Source organism: Leucoraja erinacea, chromosome 10 (assembly GCF_028641065.1).
Source record: "Leucoraja erinacea ecotype New England chromosome 10, Leri_hhj_1, whole genome shotgun sequence".
Classification (NCBI taxonomy): Eukaryota; Metazoa; Chordata; class Chondrichthyes; order Rajiformes; family Rajidae; genus Leucoraja; species Leucoraja erinaceus.
The window spans coordinates 46,032,266-46,054,495 of NC_073386.1; the positions used below are offsets into that span (position 1 = coordinate 46,032,266).

Sequence of the window (22,230 nt, forward strand, 5' to 3'; positions counted from 1 at the left end):
GCATAACAGACTCTGAGATTCAGCATTTACGCAGCTGTTGAAATTTAAGAAGCTCCCTCCAAGCCACATGCTGAATTAACTGAAGACTTTCTCAGCTGGAGCTCCTCATCCCGTCTTTATAAAATCTGATGTAGCATTTGGTCAGATTGCTGCAGTGCTTGAAACTTTTTTTCTAAAATACCCCTATGATTGATGAAGTTAATTTATTGAACAGTTGAGAATTCTTTCAGTTTACCCAGGAAGTGTCGCATTGTTGCTTATTGATTTATTTTGGGATTGAGGGAGAATGATGATGATTGTATGGGAAGTTTCTTCCAGTTGCCTTTCCTTAGTAAAACACTTTGGAAACTTAGTGAAAAGGCTACTCCCTTTCATGAATTGTTTCTTTACTGAGTTTTGAAGCATTACCAGAACAGAAGTTGCGATATTGTGCATTTTATTTGCGATACTGCAAGCACAGTTTTTCCTCCCCCCTTTATGTCTCTCTAGAATTATGGATTGTCTGAACATCTGTAATTTAATTTTACTATAGAGGGTTGTAAAAAGCTATAGGTTCTTCCATCTTTACATTGATACAACAGCTCAGATCAGAACATGTGCAGCTGGTTGGTTGTGCCCCTCCAGTCCTTGACACAGACAATTCAATCAGTAAACCCATGAATAACCATAATAGGCATAATACTGATGCTCAGTTATAATAATAGTGCTCAGTTCATTCTATGAGCTTGCTTTCCATTAAGTGCTCATCCAGGCATGTGACAGGTTGAGTCATTAAATTAATCTTCCTGTGGAAGCACCTGAAGTATATTTTGGTGATCAGTCTTTGTTTGGATGGAACTGCCATTGCACTTCGACAGTCAATAGAGTTTATCATTAAGGAAATCCAGTGGGATCAAGTCATTCACTGAACATCCCGAGAGAAGGAAAAAAGGCAAGAGATAAGAATGCATCAGGTCCATCAACTGTTTATTCCAGACACAACCGTATCTGATGGTATAAGTATAATTTCATACATTCATTTCATATTATGGGTGGGTGACATCGTCGGAAGCAAAAAGGTTCTGAAAAATTGCAGCAGGATCTTGGTCATTTGGGCTGAGGAATGGTTAATGGAGTTTAATACAGATAAGGCCAGGGCACACAGGACCTTCACAGTGATTAGCAGGACTCCCGGGAGTGTAGTTGAGCAGAGGGATCTAGGAGTGCAGATACATAGTTCTTTGAAAGTGGTGTCACAGGTAGATGGGGTGTTCAAGAAAGCTTTCAGCACAGTGGTCTACATCAGAGTATCCGATATAGAAGTTGGGATGTTATGTTATAGTTATACACAACATTGGTGAGGGCACACTTGGAGTTACACCTGTTCCTCACATCCATCCAATGACCCTAACTGACCTTCCAGGTGAGACAGAGGTTCATGTGCATCTCCTCTAACTCATCCACTGTATTTGGTGCTCCTGATGCGGCCTCCTTTGTTCCACCTATATTCCTTCCTCTGGTTCCATATTTTTCTCCTCTTTTATCCTTACCTCCATCAAAAAACGTTTGTCTTTTCATCTCTGGCTTTTGTCCAACCATGATCTGCCAACCCCCCTCAACTGTATCTACCAATCGCTTGTCAAACTTTGTCCTGCCCTTACCTATCTTTCAGCTTCCCCCCCCCCCTCTACTACATTCAGTCTGAGAAGGTTCTTTACCTGAAACATTGCCTATCCACGTTCTCCATTGAAGCTGCCTGACTCACTGAGTTAGTCCAGTACTTTGCAAAGCCATAGATGCTGCCTCAACCGCTGAGTTTCTCCAGCAATTTTGTCTATCTTTATAAAGCCTAGTTGTGCTGAGAGTGCACAACAGTAGATAAGTTATAGAAAATAGGTGCAGGAGCAGGCCATTCGGCCCTTCGAGCCAGCACCACCATTCAATGTGATTATGGCTGATCATCCAAAATCAGTACAGTACCATGATCCTGCCTTCTCCCCATATCTCTAGATTCCGTTAGCCCTATGAGCTATATCTAACTCTTGAATACATCCAGTGAATTGGCCTCCACTGCCTTCTGTGGCAGAGAATTACACAGATTCACAAATCTCTGGATGAAAAAGTTTTTCCTCATCTCAGTCGTAAATGGCCTCCCCCTTATTCTTAAACTGTGGCCCCTGGTTCTGGACTCCCCCAACATCGGGAACATTTTTCCTGAATCTAGCCTGTCCAATCCCTTAAGATTTTATATGTTTCTATATGATCCTCTCTCATCCATCTAAATTCCAGTGAATATAATTCTAGTGAATATATACCAGCTTTGCACTGGAATTTGCATAATTATGAGCAAGTTCAATTCCGAAAAGTCATCTTCACATAGGCAAGAACAATTTCACAAGGCATCCAGCTTTATTTTAGAAGTGGCTCAATATAACCTAACACCATCGTTAATGCATTCCATTCTGAAAACAAGTCAATCTTCAGACATTCACAACTTGTATAAAAAAAAAGCAGAACACAATTAAATTTCTATACAAAGGTTTGTCAAGACTTTTATTAGGATTTGAGGAAGATGTTTTTCTGGAGATAAGTTCCGGTCTGCATGAATCAAAATTATGACTACCCAGAATTTATTTTTTAAATCTGACAGTTTTAGTTGGTGTTTAGTGTTTATTGTTTTTCTGTTTTCTCTTCTGCCCGGCTCGTCCACCGCGAACGTCGACGGGATCTGTCGGTGATGCGGGCCATCGAAGAGTGAGCGGGGGGGACTGTCTGAGAGGGAGGTAAGCCGCTGAAGAGCAAGGAGGGCTGTCGGAGAACGAAGAGGGCCGTCGGAGAGCGAGGGCGGTGTCGGTGAGCGAGTGGGGTGTTGGAGAGGGGGGGGGGGGGGGGGGCCGTTAGAGAGTGGGGAGCACCGTCAGAGAATGAGGGGCCCGTCAGAGAGCGGAGAGGGCTGTCAGAGAGCTGGGAAAGCCACCAAGAATGAAAGGGAGGAACTGGCAGGGGGGGAGGGGATGCCGTGAACGAAGGGGAGATCTAGCAAGGGAGGGGGGGGCATGAAAGAAGGGGGTACACAGTGAGAGGGGAACTACCAAGAACAATGAGGGATGCAGGGGGTGGGGGGTGGTGCCTGCTGCCATGTGCGGTGGCTGGCAGTAGATAGGACTGTTTGGTGAATCATTGATTCTGAGATCAATACAATATATCTTGCTGAAATGAGCAACTAATGTTCCTGCCGACCTATTACTGACTTCCTGGAAATGATTTAAACGGTTTAATTGCACAAACTGTTCAAGGTTCCGATGACTTTACCACTGTTCGTATGATGGTATTAAACAACATGGACAATGAACTGAAAGCACATTTTCCCGATTTGACCACAAATGACATGCTGCATAGAAAGCAAAAGTAAACATTTTGTATCTTGCAATCAAGTTATAAAGAAACACAAATAACAATGAATTAAGTATGTTAAAATGAATCATGTACAAAAGAAGTGCATTAGATCGTTAACAATGGATTTATAAATCTAGGTATAGCATTATCTAGTGCTAACATTTTTACATATCACAATTATTTTGCATCATAGAAATGGTCTACTCTATGGACATTGAATTAAGCACGTTTAATTCCTATTTCAAGGCCAACATCCATATAGGTACAAACTGCTCGGGGATGTCCAGCTGTTTCTCAGCACAGATGATCTCCAGATTACATTTTGCTATGATATTCCTCAAAATCTCAATCTCCCGGATTACACTACTGTCATTTTGGTCCAAGACACATCCCTGTCGCCCAACATTATCTTTAATGATGATAACTCCATCATCCTTCAGGCTGCTCTTGCATCTTATTAAGAACAACATCAGGTCCTTATCAGTTAAATGTCCTGTGGAAGAAGAATTATATATAAATCAAGATCATTTCAGACGACTTTTAGTGTATATTGTTCTTTTGTTTTGTTCCATTGGCCTTCTTAAATCAAACACCTTTTTCAGCCACGAGAATAGAAATTCAAACTTATCCCTTGTTATTGCAAATGCTATTCCATGTCAGATTCTTTAAGGTGCTCTGTGATAGCACCAAAATCACACTCAATACTCCAGGTGCAGTCTCACCAGGGCCCTGTACAACTGCAGTAGGACCTCCTTGCTCCTAAACTCAAATCCTCTTGCAATGAAGGCCAACATGCCAGTAGCTTTATTCACTGCTTGCTCTACCTGCATGCTTACTTTCAGTGATTATAAGCAAAACCAGGTCTCATCGTACCTCCCCTTTTCCAAATCAGACACCATTCAGATAATAATCTGCCCTCCTGTTCTTGACATCAAAGTGGATAACCTCACATTTATCCATATTATACTGCATCTGCCATGCATCTGCCCACTCACCCAACCTATCCAAGTCACCCTGCAGTCTCATAGCATCCTTCTCGCATCTCACACTGCCATCCAGCTTTGTGACATCTGCAAACTTGATGTTACATTTAATTCCCTCGTCTAAATCGTTAATATGAATTGTAAATAACAGGGGTTTTTGAGGCACCCCACTAGTCACTGCCTGCCATTCTGAAAAGGACTGTTAATTCCTACTCTTTGTTTCCTGTCTGCCAACCAGTTCTCTATCCATGTCAATACCCTACCCCCAATACCATGCGCTCTAATTTTGCACACTAATCTCTTGTGTGGGACCTTGTCAAAGGCTTTTTGTAAGTCCAGATACACCCATCCACTGGCTCTCCCTTACTCGTTCTACTTGTTACATCCTCAAAAATTCCAGAAGATTAGTCAAGCATGATTTCCCCTTCATAAATCCATGCTGACTTTGACTGATCCTGTCACTGCTTTCCAAATGCACTGCTATAACATCTTTAATAATTGACAAGTATCTTTCCCACTACTGATGTAATGCTAACTGGTCCATAATTCCCCATTTTCTTTCTCCCTCCTTTCTTAAAAAGTGAAGTCACGGTATCATTTCAGAATTATTCTCTGTAATTCTAGAGGTATAACTCACCAGTTACCCACTGAATCCAGATAACATCATACTTTTTAATGGGTGGAGTGAACTGCTGTAAAGGAAAGCAGAAATAATCCTTGACTTTTTGTGCATCTTTTCCAATGTAGGAAAGTGCCTCAAATAAAAAGTTATCCATCATGTCCACCACGTCAACAGAGGAGAAAGAAGGTAGCAGGACATATCTGGTAACTCTGCCAATGCCACAGCCACAGTCCAATGCATACTCAGTGTCAGCCTTCCCTGGACCCTGTGAAAATTAAATATATATCAGTCCCTAATTGATATTGGACAACAAAATAATGCAACTTGTTCTGTACAAATTCTGCCTGCATCTCTGCCAAGAAGAGTAGCACAACAATTTAGCCTGACCGATTTTAAAGGTCATCTCTTTATAATTTATTAAATATTATTTTTCTAAGTTTGCAGAATTGCTTTTGTTAATTAGTGTTAGCTTTAGTGATGAGGATTTACTGGCCATATGTGTTAATGCAGGTTTGTCAAGGAATGCAGCAAAGACTGATGATCTGGTTATGAATAGAAATTATAGACTGGTTGCAGAAACAAGGAACTGCAGATGCTGGCTTAACAAAAAAAAAGACACAGGGTTGGAGTAGCTCAGCGGGGCAGGCCGCATCTCTGGAGAACATGGACGGGTGATCTTTTGGGTCGAGGACCTTCAGATTGATTGTGGTGTGGAAAGAAAGCTGGAAGAGAGGAGGGGCTGTACAAATCCTGGCCGGTAATGGCTTGATACAGTTGAGAGGGGGTTTTGAAAGGCAGTGGCCAAAGGCCAAAGATGAAGAGATAGGTGTGAGACAACGGGATTGAAGAATTGCCAAGCTGTTGGAAGGAATGTAGGTGGAAGGGGAGAAGAGGGGAGAGAGAGGGAAGAAATAGGTGTGAGCCCAGTTAGGGACAGGATAAAGAGGAGTGGGGTGGGGTGGGGGTTGGGTGTGGTTGATACCAAAGACTGTACAATTCAAATGTCATATTGTTAGGCTCTAAGCTGCCCAAGCGGACTATGACATGTTGTTCCCCCAGTTTGTGTGTGGGTTCACCCTGGCAATGGAGAAGACCCAGGCCAGAAAGATCAGTATGAGAATGGGAAGAAGAGTCAAATTGATTAGCGCCAGAGGGAGGCCATGGCAGACGGAGCCCAAGAGTTCAGTGAACTAGTTGTATAAACTTGTTGAGCTATTGCTAGCTTTCGCCACTCTAGGAAGCTGAGGGATGACTTAATGGAAGTGGAGGTACAGTCGTTCTACCGCACGACAGAAGGGGGAGGAGTTGTACATTTTGATAGGCACAGGGAAGAAGGATCTCCTGTGGTGTTCTGTTTTGCATCTCGGTGGAACCAGTCTGTTGCTGAAGATACTGCTCAGGTTGACCAGTGTGTTATGGAGAGGATGAGCTGTATTGCCCAAGATGCTCTGCAGTTCAAGTACATAGATTATAATGATTTAGAAGGATACGAGCCATATGCAGACAAATGGGATGAGCTTGATCCTAACACCTTGATCCTAACACATGGATAAATTAGGCTAAGAGGGCCTATTTTTATGATGCATGACTCTATGACTAATTTACAAGTTAGTCGATTTTTTTGTCTGATGAAGGGTCCCAACCCAAAACGTCACCCATCCATGTTTTCCAGAGATGCTGCCTGACCTGCTGAGTTACTCCAGCATTTTGTGTCCATTAGATTGTTTTGTTAAAGATTGGGGAATTGAGGGATATGGCATTGAAAAAGCAGAGTGGGGGGCAGATTTGAGGGGTTGGGTGGCCTACCCGTGCTTTTATTTTCTTTATTTTTCAGCATGAACCAAATTATGCTGATAACTGGGGCATGATCTGCCGTCAAGATCCCGTGCAAATGCAGCTCCAGCTGTTGAGGTGAAGTCAGGACAGCATTGTATTTTCATGCCATTGGCTGATTTTAAGTCACAACTGGTGACAATTAAGTCAATTGCCAATTCATTATTACATCAAATTAGCCTGTGAATACCAGCAGTGCTTCCATTCTGGAGGTAACAGCATCTTTCACATTTTGACTAGATAAAGCAGTAGCCACTGTAGAGAGCTCAATATTTTTACTGGTAGTTAGATACTCAAATATATATATATATATATGTCACCCAACAATATCATTGCATAAATATTTCAAAAGTGATAACGTTCCATAAAATTGTAGGTGGATTTGGACCCCTAGGTTTAAATATTCCAAGGAAACATAGAAACATAGAAATTAGGCGCAGGAGTAGGCCATTCGGCCCTTCGAGCCTGCACCACCATTCAGTATGATCATGGCTGATCATCCAACTCAGTATCCCGTACCTGCCTTCTCTCCATACCCTCTGATCCCCTTAGCCACAAGGGCCACATCTAACTCCCTCTTAAATATAGCCAATGAACAAGGAAGAAGAAGATACATTGGCAGTAATCGTCTTTAGATGTTTAGAGCTTTTGAAAATGCAGAAATAAAGGTCATTTGTGTGCTTGGGGTAGCACTTAAAGTTTAGATTGAATGAATGCCTCTGAGATGCATAAAAATAAATTGTGCTTAATTCTGCTGCATGTGGATTTATATTGATTATGTGCATGTGACAATAAATGTCCTTTGTCCTTTGATTCTGTGTCCCTCACCTACCCTTAGGACATCTCTATTACATGTTGGAAATCACCCCCTATAATCTTTATTCCAATAAAATGTTACCAGTAGCTCTCAGTGCAAATTAAGGCTTCTGTGATCGGTGCACAGATGGCTTAATATGGGACTCTGATACTGCTAGCGGTTACAGGCATTTCTGACTACACTTACGAGTGATCAGCCCGAATCATTGTCAGGGTAGGATACTCCCTGGGAGATCCATATGCCTGAGAATGCCACAGAGACGGTACTTTAACAGCACTGACCCATCTCCCAAGGATCAGGGCACCAGTGACTTTGCTGCTGCCTTCCCAGCAGGGGCAGCATCTGTCGGTTGCACAGATTAAGCTTTGAATCCCCTTCAAGGAAGTAAACAATAACAACGATTTCTTAAAGCAACGATGTCCCAAAGACATAATTTATTAGGTAAATCCTAATGGCATTAGTGCCACACGGAATATACACCAAATATAAGGGAAGTTCGAGGCATACATTTTTCCAGTCTTTGCTAAGAGCTAAAACCCTTTAAAAAAAATAAGCATATGGTTCTCTTAGGGTTATTTCTATAACTTAGAAAGCAGAACATTGTAAGACAGGGTAAGGCCCTTCAGCCCACCATGTCTGTGCCAAACATGTGCCAAAATAAACAAATCGCTTCTGCCTGCACCTAATCCATATCCCTCCATTCCTTACATATTGTCATGCCTATCGTAAAACCTCCTAAATGCCGCTATTGTGAAAGTTCTCTGAACCATTTTCTCAGTCACCTGGGGGTCTTGGCTTGGCCCCTTACCTGTGCAGATACTTTGGAAACTCAGTCTTTTGGTTTCAGAGATTACAATATTTATGAAAGAGAAAGACATTAAACCATCACGCTACTGTGGCGCTAATCAATGACATGTTAAAAGTTTGTGAGCAACACGTGGTGTACAACTGTATTGTTCGAGAGTTCTGAATTCAACCCTGACCTCTCCTGTTGCCTGTGTGGATTTTGCACGTTCTACCTGTGACCAATGGGTTTCCTTTCCATCCTTCAGTCTCCTCCCACATTCCAAAGATATGCATTTTTGGTAAATTAATTTGTGACTTCAAATTACCATGTGCAATTGAGTGGTAGAATCTAGAGGGAGGGGGCCAATAAAATGAGATTAGTCCGGGATTAGTATAAGTAGGTACAGGATAGTTAGTGGGGAGTTGGAGGACTAATGGTGTGGATAAAGGGCTCATCCCTGTGCTGCGTGACATGTATTCTTGGCTTTAAAACAGAATTAGACCTAAATATAAAATTTGACCTGGGAACAAATAGGCAATTCTAATATAAAATTAATAATATAAAAAGTATAAACAGCAAGTTTGAAATATTCATTTATAAAATGTGATGGAATGGAGAACAACCTGGTGGTATAATGGGGATTCAATGACAGTGATTATGGTCATGATGGATTGAAGGGGCTGCTTCTGTGTTGTATGACTCTATGACTCCAAGACCAAATGTTGATTCAAGTGCGCTGAGATGCAAAGTTTATGGTTTAGGGTTTTATCAGCGTGTGTGCGTACACAGTGAAAGGTTGGATAAATTCATGGCAAACCTTCAATAATGATTGGTCCCAGCTTATAAATCTTTTCGGTTCTTTTCCTGTTCTGATTGTATTTGTAATGGTCACTAAACTAAGAAATTAAATTTGCTATAATATGGAAGGAAAATAATTAAGGTTGGGCATTAAGAAGAAGTAATGGATCATGATTCCCAGAATGATAACACCACAACATTATGAAAAGTTAAGGCACAGAAGGAGATCAGTTGACCTGTTGTGTCTATCCAGATCAGTTTCCCCTACTTCCCATCTTTCATTTTGTAGCCTTGTAGTTTACAGCTCCTCAAATTCTCACCTGCTTAACTATTATCTCACTAATTATTTTACTAATTATGTTAAGTCCCCATTTCCTAATTAGCAACCATTGTGCCCAAAGAAACAGGTCCTTTCTCAAAGCTCCCTTCAATCTCTTCTCAAAACTATAATTCTCCAGCACTAACATCACCCTTATAAGTTTCCCCTGCACCCTCATTACATTTGATTAAATCCAACCAAGTTACCCACAGAAATTTGGGTTGGTTCCAAGAAATCCACTCTTGTAGTCATCCCATCATCAAAATAATAACTACCATATGGTTGATTGAACAAATAATAAGCCATCAATAGAAATTTTTCAAGAGCAGCATGATGAGAACCATAGTTCTCCATTCAGTGGTTTGTCTTAATGCTATGCTCGTCATATTACATATGAACGTACAAATTAAGAGCAGGAGCAGGCCTCTCAGCATCCTAAACCTGCTCAGCAATTCCATGAGATCAAGGTTAACCTGATTGTAATCTGCAATAACCTTTCACTTTTTTACTTATGAAGAATCTATCCAGCTCTGTCTTATAAATATTCAGATACTCTGTTGCCTTCACCCTTTGAGGAAGAGAGTTCTAGAGACTCACAGCCCAATGAAAGAAAAAAATATTCCATAGCTTTATGATTTCATGTCAAAATCCTCTGCAGATCAGACCTCTGCAATCTCTCACCATGTATATATGTCCCAATCTTAATTATGTTCCTGCCAAAATCAACTACTTCACAGTCTTCCACATTGTACGGCATTTGCCTACTATTTCGATCCAACAATGTTCCTATGAAGCCTTCTGATACTCTCATCACAACTTAATTTTGAACATATCTTTGTGTAAAATAGATAGCCCTGGTGCCCTTATCTGAGATTTCTATAAACTGTAAAATATTGAGGCTGCAGCATTGACATGGAATATACTATTCTTCTTGACTGTTTTTGCTTTCCCATAACCAGTCTTCCCCCCAGGCCCCTTTGAACCACAATTGCTGTTCCTTTCCCCACACCTCAAATGCCCCAGTCTAAGTCATCTGTGTAATTTGTGTGACTAATACTGGATTTGACACCATGTCCTTTCCTGAATCTCTTAGCATTTACTATCAAGAATGGTTTTATCTGCACTGTCCATCTTTTAAGACCTTTGCCTAACTTGTGTCTATTACTCCCTGATTAAATTTACAAAGAAAATGTGTTTCACATCCCTTGGGGAAGCATCAACTTTTCATTCTAGCCACTTCATTTCCTTGTTTACATGCTGTCCTTGAGTGACTTTAGCTGTTTGCATGCTCAACTTTTACATGTATATTGGCGACAGCCATTGCTGCCTCCCTACAACCCTCTCCTCATAAATTCCTCAACCACTACTTTGCTGTTCAACTAATAAGCCGAGTAATTTTCTGAACAAGCAGATGACTGAAGCTATGCTATTTGTCTCCAAGCAAAGCCTCCACACGGTTGCTTCTGGAAGCTTTCATCTTCCCCAAAGTCCATTTTGACTGAACCTCTTTCAAAGCCCCAAATACCTGATCTTAGCTGTGCTTCACAACCCACTTCCATGCAAGGCAACTTATTTTGTCTTTTGCATCCCCATCCACCTTAATCCACTTTTCACCCCATATTCCATTGAAATGCTGATTAAGCCATATTTAATATTCCCCTGAGTTCTGCCATCAATATAAAATGATTCAGAACTCCACCGCTCATATAAACTGACTCTGACCTTGTTTTCATTACACATAATGTTTAAGGTTGAGTAGGCTGGGTCTCTATTTCTTGGAGCAGCAGAAGGATGAGGGGTGATCTTCTAGAGGTGTATAAAATCATGAGAGGAATAGATCTGATAGATGTAGAATCTCTTGCCCAGAGTGAGGGAATCGAAGACCAGATGACATATGTTTAAGGTGAAGGGGAAAAGATTTAATAGGAATCTGAAGGGTGACATTTTCACACAAAGGGTGGTGGGTAAGTTGGGCCGAAGAGCCTGTTTCCACACTGTATCACTCTATGACTCTTATGACACCTCCATTTGTTTTCAGTGCCTGAGCCATCAATCGACTGATCCCCTCTTCCCACCTCGCAATTTCTCTAAATACTTCATCTTGCTAGCTCCATGGTCACATCAAATGCCTCACTAAAGGCTCTTTCTGGATATCTGAAATTTAGCCCTATTTCCACCATTGCTATCTAGGTACTTTTACCCCATAAGATGTACTTTATTAGGGTGTACTTTATTACATCAAACTTGCTACAAAATCTAAATGTTCTTTGTTGTGGCACATTTCCTGCCTGTGATGATAGCTCATTCAGTAATTAGGGAATCACAGCTGGTCCTGATTTTGTGCTTGCATAATATTATCTCACATACAAGTAGAATCTGCTGGACAGCGATGTGCATTGAAATCCCAGACTGCATGTGGGACCTTGCTGGTTTAGTTCTAAACTTGTGTGCTCTGTTCCCCAACACACCTCACTTTAACAAGAATAAAATGCACACTTATTTTGTAAAAAGGTAAAAAGTGTGACATATACTGCACCCAAATTATATTTGAAATTATATCATCCAAAAATAACTAGCATATTGATATGATTATCCAGGAGTGGTTTTGACATGCATTATGCAATGTGTCTGTTAACTCTTGTTGGCTGTAGTACTGCACTTACTCCAACAAACTTCCTCAGAAACCCACAGGAAGCCTCGACATCTATGCTGTTGAGCTCCAAAAAGTCTCCCATCATACCCTCCTCTGTTGCTGGCACATCTTCATAGAAGCGTTTGGCTCTGGCATAGAACTGCATTTCACCATTAATGATTTCACTTGTCAAAGTGAACAGTTTCACTAAAGAAAAAAGCAAAAGTAAAAAAAATGTCAATGTGAGAAGAAATGAATCCATTTGCGAAGCTTTTAAATGACCATTTTTGCTTTCTATCTTTTTTCATTTGGTAGCTTTAGAAAATCATTTCTAAATATTTGTTCAAATAGTTTTCAATATAGAAAAAGCTGTACTTTAATTTTAAATGCGATGAATCAAAACATTCTCTTATATCGTATTTCATACCAGGGGTATGTTTTATAGCCTGGTATACTTTTTTAAAATATCCACATACCGGTAGTATATTTTTTATAAAGCTAAGTTTGTTCTAAATGGCTCTTTACAGTCTATCAATGCACTGAATTCAAATTTATTTTCAATTGCTGCAAGCCAAACATTTTATTAGTTCTTTATTCCCCAATAAAAATAGTTGGAAAAAAGATTTTTGGACAGTAAGATATTTGATGTATTTTCAAATAATTGAAAGAGCAAGCTTGAATCAAAAGAGAATGCTTAGTCTTCAACAGGGAAGGACCAAAGACATAAGAAGTTTAACATTTGACATGTTATTTGGCAGTGATTTATCACCCGGCACCTCCATCTCCACATGTCTGTTTTTCTAAAGAGGGTGTTTCACTGAGTCATTTTTGGAGCTTTTGTTTTTTTTCTCCATGTGTGAGCAGGCAGAATCTGCCATCAAAATGGAATTGCACCATCAATTAGTGCAGGAGCGCCACATGGCATCACTACGCTGGTGCTATCCAGGGGTCTTGTTCTTACACAATTTTTATCTATTAAAAGTGAGCCAAACAAACTGAGCTTTTTGAATATAGTCATGATTTCCAATTTCTCTGTCTTTTTAAGTTGGATTTAAAAGACTGAAGTTGTCTGCAGTGCGGGTAAGTGAGAGGCAATTTAGGTATTGTTACTCCAGTAAACTCTATTACATTGGGGATTTGTACCCATAATTTTCCATAAGGCAATCAAGTTACTATTCTTTACCATGTTGTCAGGATAGAGGTACTAAATAGAGACCAGATGTTCTTGTAGATCTTGTAAAAACTAACTACAAGCAGAATTTGCAGAGACCTCGGGAGATGCCCTTGTCTGCTATATCACTCAGTAAATAGTTCACTGCCTGGGCCAAAACGAATTAAAACACAGGGGAAGAACATATATAAAAATGAAAGGCTGAGAATATTATGAGAAAAAATATCAAATATAATTGTAAACAATGTCACTGCCTTGAGTCATTCAAAAGAATTATTCATTTTATGTCCAATTTCAATATTGTGCAAATGTTTCCTATATGATATTTCAAGGATAATGTTTGATTGTGTAAAGTGATTTTCCAAATGTTTCCAAACCATCTTGATTAAAATAATCGCCGGGGACCATAATTCTGCTCTCATATTAGAATATGTAAGCATGAAAGTCTGCAGGAGAAATTGGATACCCATGGAAAATGTATGCTGGAATCTTGCTGCTTGATTTCCCCACTCCAGTTTGACTTGGTGAACCTCATACTCTGACAACATTATCAATATTGGGTTTGATTAAAGTTGTGCCTTCACTTAAAGGGGACATGCTCATTTTCTCTGAACTCCGCTGCAAATCAGTGTCCAGCAACAGAAACCGCGATGTGCTCAAATAGGCAAATGCGTGGAGGCTGGGATTTTCCATCAGTTTTCTTGAGGTATTGTTTTAAGAGAAGTGGTATTACACAGACATTCCTCACCCTCAGTTCCAACAATCACTAGAAGTCAGCCTTGAAATAGCCAGTGATAATATTTATCCTCCTGCACATTGACATTATTATTATTGTCTTTGCATTCTTATTGTTTTTGTATGGCTTTAGTAGCAAGCCTTAACATAAGAGTGCTCTATGATTACAATTTATGTTCATTTTCACAAAAATAAACCAGTTGATCCATAAGCAGGATCACTTTTTGATATATTGCAATAAGAAGAGTTGACACTCAAATAATTGTTAGAATTAGCATTTAAAAAACATATCTTCGATAGCTGTTACTAGGTATATGAATCCCCACTTAACTCATCTTATTTTCTATTCATAGAACAAATAAATGAACAATACAGCACAGCAACAGGCCCTTCGGCTCACAATGTCCACAATCCATGTGCCCATCCAAAAGCATCCTAAATGCCACTATTATATCTGCCACCATTACCAGTCCCCAGTAGAGCATTCCAGGCATCCACCATCCTCTGTGTAAAAAAAACTTGTCCGCACATCTCCTTCAAACTGCGCCTCTCTCACCTTAAAGGTATGCCCTCTAGTCTGACATTTAGATCCTGTGATAAATATTCTAACTACCCACCCTATCTATCTATGCCTTTCATCATTCTATATACTTCTATCAGATCTCCCCTCAACCTCAAGCATTCCAGGAAAAACAATCCGAGTTTGGCCAACCTTTCCTAATAAACTCTAATGCAGGCAGCATTCCAGTAAACCTCTTTTGCACCATCTCCAAAGACTTCACATCCTTCCTGTAAAGGAGTGCCCAGAACTGCATGTAATACCAAAGTCTTACACAGCTGCACCATGACTTCCTAAAATATATTTAATGCCTCAATCAATGAAGGCAAATTTACCAAATGCCTTCTTTATCTACTGAGTTGCCATTTTCAGGAAGCTATGTACTTGGACCCCAAGATCCATCTGGACATCGACTATTCCCCGACTACTGCTTAGATAATTCACAAAGGTGCATTAAATATCTTGCAAAGTGTCAAGCTCTAATACCAATATATTTCATATAACAATATAAAAAGATCAAAATATTTCTTTCAACTTTACCAATCTTGAAGGTCCTTTTTTAAGATATTTTTAAGTTTGGAAGTGGAAGAACATCCTGTATTGCATGTTGTGAATTTAACTTAAACTTGGCCACTCACGAAGCCAAAGAATATGATAAATCTTATTGCATCACGTCATTAGTTCTGAACTGAACCACTTGGAGTTCAGTAATCCCTGAATTACTAATTCTTCAAAAATTACTTTTTTTCAGTACTAATAATTATTGTTTTTTTATTTGTTTTTTAACTTAAAAAAAAACTTTATTTTGTAACTTTCTTAAAATTATTTATTTCAGAATTAGTAGTTTTCAAAACCATTTTATAGTATAGACATTTAAAACTGTTAAATTCATTGATTAATTTGACAGAACGGAAAGATCTACCACCAACTTGGACATGTCAAAGATGATCAGATTGTTCATTGGGCATTTCACCAGCCTCAGGGACTGGTCATCTGCATCTGGACCATGCAGAGACTCCAAGCATTGCAACGGGTTCAGAGAGACCTGACCATGTTATACACCATGCTTTTTACAGGTTGTATATTATTTGTTTGCCAATAGCTCTGACTTGCCCACAAATGTTTCTGTTGAAGAAGTATATGATGCAAGGACTTTGGTTTGGCCACATTTAGAGTATTGCACACAGCTCTGGTAGCCCTAATACATGAAGGATGTGGAGGCTTTTGAAATTGTGGAAAGGTCCAAAACTAGGGGGCCACAGTTTAAGAATAAGGGGTAGGCCATTTAGGACTGAGATGAGGACAAACTTATGAATTCTATTCACCACAGGAGGAGTTAGAAGCCAATTCACTGGATGCTTTCAAGACAGTTACATTTAGCTCTTGGGGCTAGCGAAATCAAAGGATATGGGGAAAAACAGGAAAGGGTACTGATTTTAGATGAATAGCCATGATCATATTGAATGCAAGTGCTGGTTTGAAGGGCTGAATGGCCTATTCCTGCACTTATTTTCTATGTTTCTATGCTTGAGTATATGGCAATAAAACTCGACCACTTGTTTTTGAAGCATTCATGCATGGTCGACGTATAATGTCGTCATTGAGTGATACAATGTGAAAACAGGCCCTTCGGCCCAACTTGCCCACAACCGCCAACGTGTCCCAGCTACGCTACTTGCTTTTGGTTCATACCCTTCCAAACCTGTCTTATCCATGTATCAGTCTAACTGTTTCTTAAATGTTGGGATAGTCCCTGCCTCAACTACCTCCTCCGGCAACTTGTTCCATACACCCACCACCCTTTATGTGGAAAAAGTTACCCCTCAGATTCCTATCACCTTAAATCTGTCCTCTGGTCCTCGATTGACATACTCTCGGGAAAGAGTGCATTAAAATATATATTTTTAATGCATATTAGATTTCTCGAAAGTCTTACTTAAAAAAAAGTAACATTTCCACAAACATATACCCCCTTTATTAATGTCTTGGTTTGGGGTGGGAGATTGCAACCTTGACGTGGTGCGACCTGTTTCAATGAATGCAGTCAACCCAACGTGCACAATCAAATAAGATCAAATAGAACAAGTTGTCCTGCAACTTTAGGCTGTACACGCCAAACTCAAGAAGAAGAATGTCATGGTTTGAAGATTCTAAATTCAAATCAAAATGAAATATACGTCAAAAGGAGAACGCATACTTTCAAAATACTCTGAATTTTTCCCTGAGCAAAACATAATTTGTATGACTATGCAAAGTCAGGAAATGTTATGATTATTTCTTGTCCCTTTTTCCAACTACAAAAAAAAATAGCACTTGAAATTATAACACATTTAAAAGATTTTTTGTCCAATTTTGTCCAATATCCCCCCCCCCACTTTTTGAGGTGAGGGATGGCCTGTATTATTATCCCCCAGATTTTGGAGGTCGAGCAATAACAAAAATCTGCTCCTATCTCTCATGTAGGCCCTACATTATCTTAAAAAATACTTCAAATAAAAAACATTGAAATCACACTTCTACAATGCACTAAAACATGATTTTAATACAACAAATTTCAAAAAGTCACCACCTTGGGATGGGTTGGCCGTCAGATATGGCTGAGTATGTATCCTCTCAACGAGAACGTGCAAAACATATGAAAAAGTAGTAGAAGGGAATTTGACTAATTGTCACTCTTCTGCCATTCAATAATTTTTACCTCAGCAGCATTTTCTTGCCTTGATTCTTTAATATTCAAAAACACATGAATCTTTGTTTTAAATGCACTCAGTGACTGAAGCTCCACAGAACCTCTGAAATAGACATTTTCAGGTTCATAACCCAGTGTGGTTGAATGGTTGATACCATACTTTGGGATTCTAGGCACCACAGCCAGGGAAATCACAACGCCTACATCTAGGAGTCACAAGATGCTGGAGTGTGAAGTATAAAACAATCTGCTGGAGGAACTCCACGACATCTGTGGGTGGAAAGGAATGGTCAACGTTTCAGGTCAAAGCAATACATAAGGACTGAGAGTGATGAGGCAAGATAACCAGTGTAAGGAGGAGAGAGGGAGTGGTGAGACAGAAGCAAGAGGTGATTGATAAATAGGTGAATAATGATGGGCATATGGAGCCAGGTAGGTGAGGAGGAGGGGGGGTGGAGCTGAGAAACATATGCAGGTGAGTTATGGATGGAGTCGGATGGAATAGAAAAATGGAAGCCCAAGGAGAGGGAAGAGGACGGTATAGATAGAAACAGATATTGTGCATCAAACCTGTCAAGCCTGATAAAAAAAACCCTGTGTGTTTCATTTAGATCACATCTAATTTTTCTCAACTCCACAGATTTCAGGCTTATACTCTCCTCATGGGACGAACCGTACATTCAGTGAATCGATTAGATGATTTTTTTGTTGCACCCCATCCATCTCTTTGTCTCTACCTTCTATCACAAGCATACCCTTTCTGAAATAGGGAGACTAGAGATGTATGCAATATTCCATGGGTGGTCTCACTCCATATAATTGAAGTAAGATGTCTCTACACGTGTACTCAAATCTTTCAGGGGTAAAGGTCAACACATTGTTTGCCCTCCTAATTGCGTGCTGAACCTGCATGTTACCTTTAAGTGATTCATGCACAAGGGTACCCAGGCCACTCTGTACACCAACCCCCTTCAAACTCACTTTATTTTAAAAAGATCCGAACTTTCTATTTTCTCTATGAAGGTGAATGACCTTAAACCTTCCCACATTATATTCTATCTGCCATGTCCTCACCCATCCACTAAACCTGTCCATAACTCATTGAAGTCTTTCTGAATCTTCCTAACATAACAAAATTGTCACTGCTTTTTGATGATATAATCTTTTTTTCCCCATCCAAATAATTGAAATGAATTGTGGACACCAGGGGCTCAAGCACGATGCAACTCAAAAATGCTGTGTTTGTTTCTACTCACATTTTCTGTTCATTAACCAATCCACAATCCATGTCTGTATATTACCCCCAATCCCTTTCACCAATTACAGTCTGATTGATCTCGTTGACCCTGGGGAAACCCAACACAGTGCTTCTTTTCAGAATGCCTCATTCAACTAAACCATCAAGTTCCAGGTGATTGTCTTCTTTTTGAAGAAAGAACTGCGATGGTAATCAGTCTGTCAGTTGACAGCTGCAAAAGCTCAGTGACGCCCACATATGTGTAGACACACAGTCGCAGGATAGTAGTTAAAACCATGCAGTATATTAGCAAAGAGCTCCAGTAACCACCCTGCTCCTTAGGCATTGGCACGTGGTGTTATCAGGAGCTGACCTGACGTGATATAAGAATCCATATCCTTAAAAAAGGTCGCACCTCATCAAATATTCGTTTGTGTGATCAAATGATTTTCGAGGTTTTAATTTAAAATGTTGTTGGCATAATGGATAATTATTTCACTCCTGCACTGTCAGACCTTTTGTTACCACTCTCCTCTATCTGTGATCGTTTCCATCACTTTTCTGAACCAAGCATTTTATACTCAACTTTTCATTCACAGTTATCTCTCTTCTTATTCCACTCTTCCATTCACAGGATTTTAAATCCAGACCTGCTTAGGTTTCAGTTTCTGCTATCATTTATACACCCTTGAAACCCGAGCTTGCCATTGCAGTTTTTATTGCCGGTTTTACTTCATCTCGTCACCACTCTATTCACAAAGTGTGGTGTCCTGTACCCCGAGCCTTGGCAAGTCCTCGTAGTGTGCTAAGTTGAAGCTGCCCATAATGGAGAATCGTTACAGTCACCGATTGTTCTATCGGCGGTCCTTCACTATATTTCAGATTATATGACTGAAATGAACACATTAGCATTTAATGAAGAATGGTCTCTGCATCTTTGGACTTTGTGAACTTGTTTCTCCAGCCTCGCACGTGCTATAGTTTAAGAGTTTAAAAAGTTTGATTCACCCCGAGTTTTGTATCAGCGGTAACCTGCATGTCATAAAAAAACATAAATATGGCATCACTGGCATTTACAAGAGGTTGCAATAGCGGACAGCACAGTCCACGTCGGGTAATGTCCACAACGTGTAAAACACGCCCGTCCCATGTGAAGTCAGTAAAAGGTCAAATCAGTTGACCTTTCCTAGTTCAATAGTTTGCACCATTTGCAAGTGCTTTGAATATTGGTAAACAATCTAAGTGTAATAATTAATGCAAATTGCTCTTTGCACGAATAACATAATAGAGAAGTAATATATCAAAGTTAAAATCATCTTGCCCTGGACTTAGTTTTATGATTGATATGTGACTCTCCACTTTATTAACAGTAGCAAATAGCGATCGTTTACAGTAACAGCGATAAAATTAGCCTCAACCGCACACTCTGGTTTCTTTTCATAGTAGAGCTCGTTAAAAGATTTTTAAATCGATGCGGTCTTTTTTTTTAGGAAAACAGGAAACGTTTCCCTTATTGCGGATCACTGAGTTCTCTACATCTGTCTATACTCCCACCGAATCATATCACCACATCGTGTCGACCCTTTACAAGAGTTTTATTGAGATTAACTGTTAACGGACCGGATATCCCAGGTAATCAGCAAATCCGTGCCTGTTTGCGATTGAAGATGGGCGCAATCCGTGATTTCTTTACATTTCTGCCAAGTATGCTTGTGTGGTCAGACGGTAATTTAACCAAATATGTAATGAGAAAACGCTGTCACCGCCTCCTAGGAAGAATACATTTTAAGCACAATTTGTCCAATGGCCCCCTTTCTATTTAAATTCACCAGTAGTGGGTTTCGAATGGGATATTTCATTCCCGCCGCCCTGCGGATCCCAGGAGACCGTCACTTCAACTCACCCAGAGGCAGTCCCTCCAAGAGGAAGAGATAACTGGAAAAAAAATCACTCCGGATGGTTTTATGGAGGAAGAACGACATGCTGTTGCGGCACATGTCATTGTCCGTTCTGTCCCATCGCGATTTAAACGCGTGATGGGCTTTTATCCATGCCATCTTTTCTCCCACCTTGTCCGAGAGTTTGTAAGGTTGCTAGATATTGACGCTTCTGCTTCGGTCAGAGTAGCTGTTGATTCAGCTTCTTTGTATTTCAAATAACTCGGTGCGAATGTTCCGGGTCTCTGCTCCACGTCTTTGCCACTACCCGTGAAACTGATCAAGCCCTGTTCGCAGGGCAGGTGCTGAAAACGCGTTTCTCAATATGATTTTATAACCGTTCGCACCAACCAGATCCTTGCACTCGTAAACTGACCTCATGCAGCCACGTTCTGCAAGACTAAATCCCGGCGTTAAAATAACTTTTAAAGAAGATATTACCGAGTGTGAAGCTGACACTCAATGTTGCATTGAAACCTCGTAGGGGTTTGACACGCCCACAGAAGTTGAACATGTAAATCGTGGGTCACCGGTATGGCAGTCAATGTAAGTGCTGTATATTGGTTTTGCAGTTTCTCAGACTAACGTTCAATGTATGTGCACCTGGACAGCTTCTTAATACAACAAGAGAATGGGTCCAGCCTCAATATCCGAGACACGGCCATGTGTGAAAATGCTGGGGAGAGTAAGTTAATAGCTCGTGTTAGAATTCTGCAGATTGCAGCAGGAACCAAAAGTTGAAGATAAAGAAAGCTGATTGACTCTATCTGTAGGGCGGGTGGGCCCTGACTTGCTGGACGAGTAAAAAGCTATGTCACCTGCTGGCAACTGTCAAACTTCATAAGGGAGGGCATCATCACCCTAATGTACCGGCAAAATGGAGAGAACGATTACATCAGGAAGTGTCAACCCATCTCACTGCTAAATGTGAATTATGAGATCCTGCCCAAGGCCACCCCAAAATCAGCTCTGGGACTGGTGATCCAACCAGACTAGTCCTGTGCTTGGTGGGAAAGTCGTAGGCAATCTTACACAGCGCAGGAACACCCGTGATAATGTGCAGGACAGAGGGGTGGACACCTATCTTGTCAGCTTGGACAGACTCTCCAAAATAGGCTTTGGGGTGGGTATCAGACACTGGATCCAACTGTTCTATAAAGATATTAAATGTGCAGACCAAATCGAAATGGACAGCTTCCTAATTAGATTTGGAGCCAGTCAGGGTCTCCTTAGCTAGTGTTTAAGAAGAAACTGCAGATGCTGGAAAATCGAAGGTACATAAAAATGATGGAGAAACTCAGCGGGTGCAGCAGCATCTATGGAGTGAAGGAAATAGGCAATGTTTCGGGCCAAAACCCTTCTTCAGACTGATGGGTTTCAGCCTGAAACGTTGCCTATTTCCTTCACTCCATAGATGCTGCTGCACCCGCTGAGTTTCTCCAGCACTTTTGTGTACCTTTGCCTTAGCTAGTTATGTTTTTGATCCCTATCTCATCATCGAGTGATACAGCGTGCCAGCAGACCTTTTGTCCCACTGAGTCATCGGCAAGCATCAACCATCCATCCTATAAATCCCGGCTATTTAATCTCCCCACATTACTATCAACTCCCCCCAGATTCTAACACTCACCTACATACTGGAGTAATTTTAAAAGGCCAATGATCCTACCAACTCTCTGTTCTTTGGGATGTGGGAGGAAACCAGAGCATACAGAGGAAACCCTCATGATCATATG

The 22,230-nt window shown here is 40.4% G+C and overlaps 1 protein-coding gene across 1 annotated transcript; it reads right to left on the reverse strand.

The window, feature by feature from the left end:
- Positions 1-2,864: 2,864 nt before the first annotated feature.
- Positions 2,865-21,035, reverse strand: ntmt2 (N-terminal Xaa-Pro-Lys N-methyltransferase). Its single transcript, XM_055642117.1, has 4 exons — positions 20,461-21,035; positions 12,198-12,373; positions 4,996-5,245; positions 2,865-3,868 (listed from the first exon to the last, which is right to left on the reverse strand). Exons 1-4 carry the CDS (start codon positions 20,612-20,614, stop codon positions 3,612-3,614), a joined length of 837 nt encoding a protein of 278 aa, XP_055498092.1. The 5' UTR covers positions 20,615-21,035; the 3' UTR covers positions 2,865-3,611.
- Positions 21,036-22,230: the final 1,195 nt, after the last annotated feature.